This window comes from Misgurnus anguillicaudatus, chromosome 18 (assembly GCF_027580225.2).
Source record: "Misgurnus anguillicaudatus chromosome 18, ASM2758022v2, whole genome shotgun sequence".
NCBI classification, from domain to species: domain Eukaryota; kingdom Metazoa; phylum Chordata; class Actinopteri; order Cypriniformes; family Cobitidae; genus Misgurnus; species Misgurnus anguillicaudatus.
This window is the reverse complement of record NC_073354.2, coordinates 2232178-2241453: the sequence shown is the minus strand read 5'-3', so window position 1 is coordinate 2241453 and position 9276 is coordinate 2232178. Positions and strand designations below refer to the sequence as shown.

Below are 9276 nucleotides of genomic sequence, written 5' to 3'. Positions count from 1 at the left end.
TGAAAATCATGAAAAACGCTGGCGCTGGCTGGCAACTTTTTTAAAAATGCTGGCGGTGAAAGAGTTAAGTCATTTACAGTTATTTAGGTGTGGTTTCACTCTTTGGATGATGTTACTGCAAACAATGATGACATTTTAGCCAAAATCTTTGTTCACAACACTCTAGCACAATAGCAGATATCTTATTTTAATGTCTATTAATATCAATCTAATATACGTCATCACGTCGGGGTCACCAACTGTAAAGAGCCACTCACTGGCCCAACGACGGAACACCAATGGAGTGGTAAAGGGATCTTGTGTTCTTTCCTTCCTTTATTGCTTCTATAAGAATAATTTTATTTATTATGTTTCAATTTATTTCTTTGACCTCTATGGTTAAATTATAATCTGACTCCAATAAATTATCAATATTAGTCTTGCTGATCACAATTTATATTTACCATTATTAAATATAACCAATTTCATTCTCTTAAAGGCAGGGTAGGCAGCTCTTGTCTAAAAATCTTTTTTCCACATTTGTTTAAACTGTCTTTATATACTAATACATAATTAAAATGTAAGTACTCTGAAAAATAGAGTATAAAAGTCGAATGTCTGTAGACCTCTCACAACTGTTTGAAACACGGCTAATTATTTCCATTCGGGACGAAACATATGATTGGCTTGGGGCGACTGTCACTCTGTCTCGCAACCGTTGCTACCACCCCCGCTGCTACAGAATCTGCCCACATGCGCGTGCACGTTTGATTTGAGGATTGCAGAGGCACGGAACCTAGAAAGAGTATGGCAGAGAAACTCACAGCACCTGCATTTGCAGTGAGCGAAAGCAAACATGGCAAAAAAAGGAAGACCGTACAAGAAAAGGCAATAAACAAAAAGTATTTGGATAAACAAAGAAACCAAACGAGAGTCAACATCGGCGTGGCTTTCCAGCGATGGCGAGAACTGCGTGATCTCAAGGGGCTGAAAAGTGACGCAATGATGGCTTTATTTCTGCTGGACAGGTAATCTAGCTTTTTCATTTTGATTTTAAAAAAAATTCATTTTTGTCAATTTTTGTTGTTAGGACCCCGTTGATGTTTCTCCTTTATTCTATGTGTTGCTTGTCTCTGTCTTACGCAGGGTGCTGAGGGCAGGGGTGGCGCCTAGGATTGAAGGGGTTGGACTATAAAAGGCGGGGTTTTTCCCCATGGACGCTCTCTCTTGGCTTCTCGCTCATGCCCCGATGGGGAGAGTCTCGAGTGAGCTCTCTCCAATCGCGTAGTTTCTCTGGAAGCTCCCATGTCCTCGTTTTGTTATATTCCTTTTACTCTAAGACATGTTATGCCTTATATTTTGTTATGCTGATTCCGGCCATTTATGTAAATAAATATATATTTATACTTAACGCTACGGTGTGGTCTTCCCCATTTTATGTCAGGTCTGCTTTGAGCCAGGTGGGCCTTGACATGTGGGGTGTTCGTCCGGGATCGCTGTTGAGCCTAATATGTTGCAGCAGACGTAGTACGCTCAGCTGATGTTTGGGGCAGCCCCCGTAGTGATTGGCTAGTTCCGTTGTGACGCGAAGAATAGGAGTCTCGCCGTATGTGTGTGGTCGGAACAAACAAACTTTTGAATGCACGACGTTTTGTTTGATTTGATTATTTGGTGGTTCCTGTTACGGGGAAGAGAAATATTAGCGAATTGGATTATTTTGGAGCAACGTGCACACCCTGCCGTAGGTGAGTCCGCAAAAAGTTTTGTTTTATTTTCTGCTTATTTGTTGTGTTTGCGTGTTGAACGAGGGGGGGCTGAATTCAGCTCAATCACGAAGACACGTGAAGATTAGGATTTGGAAATAGGGTTTTTGTTTTGATTTAGATGCAGGGCGCTCCAGTCTAGATCGTGTATAGTCCTTCTTTGTGTCAGGAACCACTTTAATTTGGTAAACACGTGTAGCTTAAGTTTAAAAGGACAGAGTGAGCGAGAAGTACTGAGTTTGATATTGTTTGGCATAATATTGGTACTTGGATAGTTTGGAAAATAGGTTTTGTGGAAATGGAAACGTGAATGGAAACGAGTGATTTTTTAGCTGCCCCGTCGGCAGATAGTTTAAAAACTTTAACTAAAGCTCAACTTGTTAAAGTAGCGAAACACTACGGATTTGAATCACAGTTTCCTAAAAGCATTAAGAAAGATTCATTGTTGCAGTTAGTTATGGACGGGCTGATGGAACGAGAGGTAATTTCATTGCCAGAGCCTGTGGCACAGTCTGGAGATTTGACGCCTCCATTCACGTCGGCGTTGACTTTTGAGCAACAAATGAAATTGTTGGAAATGCAATTACAACGGGACAAATTATTGGCTAGGGAACGTGAACGGGAAAGGGCAGAACGAGAGAAGGATAGAGAATTGGAATATGATAAACTGCGGCAGGAACAACAACGTTTTAAACTGTTGGAAGAAGGAAGAGCATTCCCACAACCAGATAAACTATCAAATATGACCAAGCTGTTACCTAGGTTTAATGAGCGTGAGCCTGATCTTTTCTTTTCTCTGTTCGAAATACTTGCAGAGGATCATGGCTGGAGGGATTCAGAGCGTATTTTGCTTTTACAAAGTGTAATTTGTGGCAAAGCCCAGGATGCTTACGTTGCGTTGGAAGACTCACAGCGGAAAGATTACGTTGTAGTGAAACAGTCTATACTTAAAGCTTATGAACTAGTTCCCGAAGCTTATAGACAAAGATTTAGGAAATGGCGTAAAACGGATAAACAAACACACTTGGAGTTGGTGCGTGAACTGTCTGCGCTCTTTAATCGTTGGCGTACAGCTGAAGGGGTGGATACATTTGCGGGGCTATGTGAATTAATGATTCTTGAACAATTTAAGAACATCTTACCAGAACGTATTGCTACATATATTAATGAACATGATGTTAAAACCGCAAATGAGGCAGCTGAGCTCGCTGATAAATATGTGTTGATTCATAAACATAGTTTCCGTTCCCATTATCAGGAAGATTTTCGCCCTCAGCGTTTTAGTGTACCCAGGAATGATCCTAGTGTCAATAAAAAATTTGAGTCAGAGGATGTTTGTAATTACTGTTTGAAGAAGGGTCACTGGAAAAAGGAATGTCCTGTATTGCGGGATAAGCGACGTAGTGAGTGGCCACCAAAAGGCGCAGGTTGTGTGGTTAGAGCTGCGCATTCTGATAAACAAGTGTGTGAACAATTGAATACCACTCTAGTCAGTAATGTCACTCCATTGTACTTAGGGATAGAAAACACTGATACAGTTAGGGAGGTGTTGTCCTTGGATCAATGTATGGCTAGTGAGAGCTATAGCCCATTCATTACCAAGGGTTTTGTTTCCTTGGTGGGGAGTGAGGAGAAAGTGCCGGTACGTATTTTGCGTGATACCGGAGCGTCAGAATCCTTTATTTTGGGTTCAATTTTATCTTTTTCTGATGTGTCCGACACCGGATCGTTTGTTCTTATCCGAGGTATTGGAATGCATACCATCTCTGTTCCGCTCCATCGTATAACCTTGGAGTCTGAGCTTGTCAAAGCAGACGTTGTCGTAGCGGTGCGTCCGTCACTTCCTGTTGAAGGGGTCGACGTGATTTTAGGAAATAATTTGGCAGGGGGACGGGTGTGGCCCGAGATACCACCGCCACCTGTAGTACACATTAAATCTGTTCTGCCTGTAGAACCTGACCAGTGTTTTAATGATTTTCCTGAGGTGTTTACCTCCTGTGTGGTGACTCGTGCAATGAGTCGTGATCAGGGAGGGGACCAAGAGTCAGAAGGGTCAAGTAGAGACTGTGCTAGCTTAAATTTGCCAAAACTGCCACCTGTCCTTCCGCGAAAGGAGGTGGTACTAGCACAAAAGGAGGATGAGGAGTTTGTGAGACTTTTGGCTGATGCTTTGCCTGAGGGAGACATGAGAAGTGCAGCAAATGGCTATTTTGTTGTAAATGATCTGTTGGTACGTAAATGGTCTCTGTGTAATGGGGAAATTGGGGACCCAGTTATACAGATACTGGTGCCTAAACAGTTTCGTAGTATAGTTTTGCAGGCAGCACATGGTGATGTGGCAGGTCATTTTGGTGTCCGTAAGACTTACCAGCGGTTATTGCAGCATTTGTTTTGGCCAGGGATGAAGAGGGATGTGGCTAAATTTATAAAAACTTGCCATGTATGTCAGTTGGCAGGTAAACCAAATCAGTCAATTGCGCCTGCGCCCCTGTGTCCTATTCCATCAGTAGGGGAACCCTTTAAACATCTTATTGTTGATTGTGTGGGCCCACTGCCATCATCTAAGTCAGGGTGTGCATATTTGTTAACAGTGATGTGCCAGGCTACTCGTTATCCCGCTGCCTACCTGCTGCGAAGTATTACTACGAGGGCGGTGGTGAAAGCACGTTCGCAGTTTATTTCAATATTTGGCATACCAAAAGTGATTCAGAGTGACCGGGGTACTAATTTCACTTCAAAAATGTTTCGGAACATTTTAAAGTTGTTGCGGGTTAAGCAACAGTTAAGTAGTGCCTACCATCCTCAAAGTCAGGGGGCTCTAGAGCGTTTTCATTCTACCTTAAAATCTCTCCTCCGTACTTACTGCCTTGAATTGAATAAAGACTGGGAGGAGGGGATACCATGGCTGCTGTTGGCAACACGAGAGGTTGTGCAAGACAGTGTGGGATTTAGTCCCAATGAATTGGTTTTTGCCCATCAGGTTCGTGGACCTTTGTCTCTGTTGAAGGATGACTTGGAGGAGCCCAAACCTCCTGTGAATGTGATTGATTATGTAAATGGGTTCCATCGGAAATTGTTGTTGGCCTGGAAGATGGCCAGTGAAAATTTGACTAGGGTTCAACAGAAAATGAAAAAGACGTTTGATAATCGAGCGGTGGAGCGAACATTTAATGCAGGGGATCAGGTTTTGGCTTTGTTGCCTGTGCCAGGTTCACCATTTTGTGCTAAATTTGCTGGCCCTTTCTCTATTGTTAGACAAGTATCTGAGTGTGATTACCTGTTAGCTACCCCTAATAGGAAAAGATCTACCCAGTTATGCCATGTTAATTTGATCAAGCCTTATTATGTGTCAACTCCTGGTCCAGGTTGTAGGGATGTGTCATCTACTGCTGTGGCTGTAGCCAGTGTTCCTCCTAGTAATCTAATGGTGGCAGCTGAGGTTGACCGTGGGGGCACTGTTGATTCGATGCTACAGCCAAGACTTAAAAATTCAGAGACATTGGCTAACTTGGATAGCTTGGTGGATCATCTTTCATCAGAGCAAAGCGCTGAATTGAAGTCTTTGATTTGGTCATTTCGTGTTTTGTTTTCTGACACGTTTATAGGTACTGACCTAATAGAACACGATATAGACGTTGGGGATGCTTTACCAATTCGCCAGCGGTTTTATCGTGTTAGCCCTGACAAACGTAAAATTATGGATACTGAGGTGCAGTATTTATTGGATCATAATTTGGCTGTGCCGTCCTATTCTAGTTGGGCGTCCCCTTGTTTGCATGTTGGTAAATCAGATAACACCTTTCGTTTTTGTACAGATTACCGCAAGTTAAATAAGGTGACGAAACCAGATTCGTTTCCGCTTCCTCGAGTGGATGATTGTATAGATCATGTAGGTGCAGCGCATTTTGTTAGCAAGTTTGACTTGTTAAAGGGGTATTACCAAGTCAAACTTACACCGCGTGCCCAGGAGATTTCTGCGTTTATCACCCCGTCTGGCCTATTTTCGTATAAAGTTATGAGTTTCGGACTTCGTAACGCTCCCGCAACCTTTCAAAGGTTGATGAATAGGGTCATCTCGGGTCTTGAGGGGTGCGCTGTGTACGTGGATGATGCTGTGGTAGTGAGTGACACCTGGGATATACATCTGGCCCGTATACGTGCATTGTTTGAGCGACTGTTGGCAGCAAAATTAACAGTGAACTTGGCAAAATGTGAGTTTGCCCGTGCTACTGTAGTCTACCTTGGGAAAGTAGTGGGCCAGGGGAAAGTATGCCCAGTCCGGGCTAAAGTCTTAGCCATCGATCAGTTCCCTCCACCTGCTACGAAGAAAGAACTGATGAGGTTTTTGGGGATGGTGGGTTACTACAGAAGTTTTTGTAGTAATTTTTCCACTGTTGTTTGTTCACTTACAAACCTCCTTAAGGGTGGGGCCAAATTTGTCTGGTCTGCAGAGTGCCAGCTTGCATTTGAGAATGTTAAGGTGTTGTTAAGCAGTGCGCCTGTGCTGGCGGCTCCTCGGATAGACAAGCCATTTCAACTTCAGGTGGATGCCAGTCAGGTCGGTGCTGGGGCAGTGCTTTTGCAAATTGATGAGAATGGCATTGACCGGCCGGTTTGCTACTTCTCACGGAAATTTAACAAATCCCAAGTTAATTATTCCACAATTGAAAAGGAGGCTTTGGCCTTGATATGGGCATTAGACCATTTTGATGTGTATGTGGGTGGGGGGATACAACCGTTAGTGGTGTTTTCAGATCATAACCCTCTAAAATACTTGCACACAATCCATAATCCCAATCAAAGGCTCATGCGATGGGCTTCGTTCCTGCAACCCTATCATTTAGACATACGTCACATCAGGGGTGTGGACAATGTAATTGGGGATGCGTTGTCCCGCTCCTGTGGTAGTGTTGAGTAATTGTTCTGTCTCATAACTTTGTCCCTCTTGTTCCCTTTTCCTGATCTTTCCTTAAAATGCTTTCTAAGGGCCCTGGATTGCTGGTGGATCGGAAGATGGGGGGATTGGGGAGTATGAAAAGAATGAGGTTGGGAAATACACTTGGTGGTGGTTGGTGAACCTCTAAACTAGGGTTTTGTAATGGGATTTTGGGTTGTATAGTATGGTGGTATTGTGTTTATGTTTTCATGAAGCATGTATCACTAGCACACGTAACTGCCTAATATAGCTAACATAACATTACTTAGTAGAACTATGCTGTCGTAGCTATAACAGAGTAACTTTGGTATCCACTGTGTCATACACTTACCGCGAGACTGTAAATAATCAATAGGCCTAAATGTTAGTTGAGAGCTGTCTTATTGAATTTCGCAAAATGTAACTTTTGAAATCAAAATGCGTGTGTAACCGCTAGCATACAGCGCCGAGTAGCTGTTTTAGACTTAGCTTTATCCTCTGTCTAAACTCTGTTACGATGTTCACCCTGAAAGTTTTTTCGACTGTGGTTTGTTGTTATATTTTCTACCTATGTTTACTGATGTCTTTATCTTGTATCTGTGTGTGTTTGTATGCGTGTTTATATGTATATGTATGTGCGTGCATGCATGCGCGCGTGTGTTTGTATGCGTGCGTGTGTGTGTGTGTGTGTGTGTGTGTGTGTGTGTGTGTGTGTGTGTGTGTGTGTGTGTGTGTGTGTCTGCAATGCAGTTGTGAGAAGGTTTTGTTTGAGTGTATGTTACTCTGTTTATCTGTAAACAAGATATTTAAAATATGTGGTGATGGTGTTATGTTGATTGTATTGTTTTTTTTTAAGTTATGAGAAAGAGATATCAACGTCCACACCATCAAAAAGTGGATTTACAAGGCCACCACCCCCTGTTTCCTCTATTGTTGCGGAGTCTCTTTCTGACAGGTGAGACTTGTATGTTGTGTCGTTCAGTGAACGAGTGACTGTTTTTACAACAATCGACATGTTTATCTGTTTTTATTGTCATTTTTGCAGAGATGATGACTTCTCGGTAGCTGGAGTTGAAGAGTTGGATAGTAGCAGCGTACAGGATAAAAATATTCAGCAATTGGATGCAAGGTATTGATTAGTGAGACATTTGTATACATTTTTTTATCAAACTTCACTCTACAGTCATTGTCTCCATTATTACTTCAACAACCTGGTGACGTAACATCATCTATTTATCTTTATTTAGTATGTCATCACTGGATTTGGATGTCATCAGTGAAGATGAATTTAACAACATTGAAAACTCGACGTAAGTTGTTGTGTTTACTGAAAGGATGTTTTAAATTAAATTGTTAGATTGAATATACTTTTCAAATTTGACTACGTAGTATCGACTGGGAAGATAACACCTGGTGTCCTGATATGGAGACAGAGTCTGTGTCATCACTTGAAGAAGAAGAAACAAAGGAAATAGATACAGACTATGATGACAGTGATGATGAAGACTATATGCCACGTATTTGTGTGCGGTAAGTACAATACTGTATGGTTATTATATTGAAGTTATATATATTTTTGCTAGATGTTTTTGAAATATTTGTGTTACAACAGGACTGGCGGTGCTCTGAAGAGTCATATTTGTCTGGATGCACTTCCAACAATTAGTATGGAGGACACTGTGCATGATACTGAAGACAACTCCCAAGACCCTACTATTGCAGACATACATCCAATCCCAGAGACTGCTAAAGTCCTGGTTGAGGATGATATTATTGGCCAGCCAGCATCTATAACATACCACAGTTGTCTGAAGCTGCTTGCAGAATATCTTGTTCTACCTGTGAACATATGTACTGCTAAGGACACAAACACAAATGTAGAGTGTGGGGCACATAAACCATTTGAGGTCAACATCCATTCCAGGGGTACAGCTGCAATTGTGGAATGGGTGAGTCTGAACTTGCGTTATTGTTTTGATAACAAGTTTTGAATATTTTTGAATATTTTAGATGTGTAATATAGGCTAAATCTATTTTTAAACTTTCTTTTTCCAAATGTCTTCTTCAGATCCTAACGGTCACACTGTTTGGAAATGGTCTTTACAGCCCTTTTTTAAAAATGCAATGCTTGCTGGGGACTTTATGTTGGCCTGTAACATACTGCTGTCTGGCAACAACTATGCCAAGATTTCCCTTCTCTTTAAATTCATGAATATGGGGATGGTGGAGAGGTCGTCTTTTTTTCGAATACAAGACTCCTACTGTGTGGACACCATAAAGGAGTTCTGGAATGAGAAGAGAGCTGAAATCATTGCCCAGCTACAGTCTAAAGGGCCTATTGTCGCCCTAGGTGAGTTCACATACACACACAAATAAACAGTATATCTACTAAATAAGAGTATAGAATGTTTAACAAGATGGTTGTTGATCCACCATGCAATAACAAGAGGCAAGGTGTGAATGGTAGTGCAACCTCGTAGAAAGAGATCTCCAGATTGCTATGTGTAACCCCTTTTCACATCTTGCCGATCATGTGACCGTATTGACTCAAAGGATGGCAATGTGGGTCAACGACCATCAGCACCACTCTCAAGGTGACAACCCTTCACATAACTATGT

The 9276-nt window shown here is 42.0% G+C and overlaps 1 protein-coding gene across 1 annotated transcript; it reads left to right on the top strand.

The window, feature by feature from the left end:
• The first annotated feature begins 475 nt into the window (after positions 1–475).
• On the top strand, positions 476–8676 carry LOC141350422 (uncharacterized). The gene is made up of 6 exons (XM_073855509.1): positions 476–1007; positions 7514–7612; positions 7703–7786; positions 7905–7967; positions 8047–8187; positions 8270–8676. The coding sequence occupies exons 1-6, from the start codon at positions 787–789 to the stop codon at positions 8646–8648; spliced, it is 987 nt and encodes a 328-aa protein (XP_073711610.1). The 5' UTR covers positions 476–786; the 3' UTR covers positions 8649–8676.
• The last annotated feature ends 600 nt before the right edge of the window (positions 8677–9276 follow it).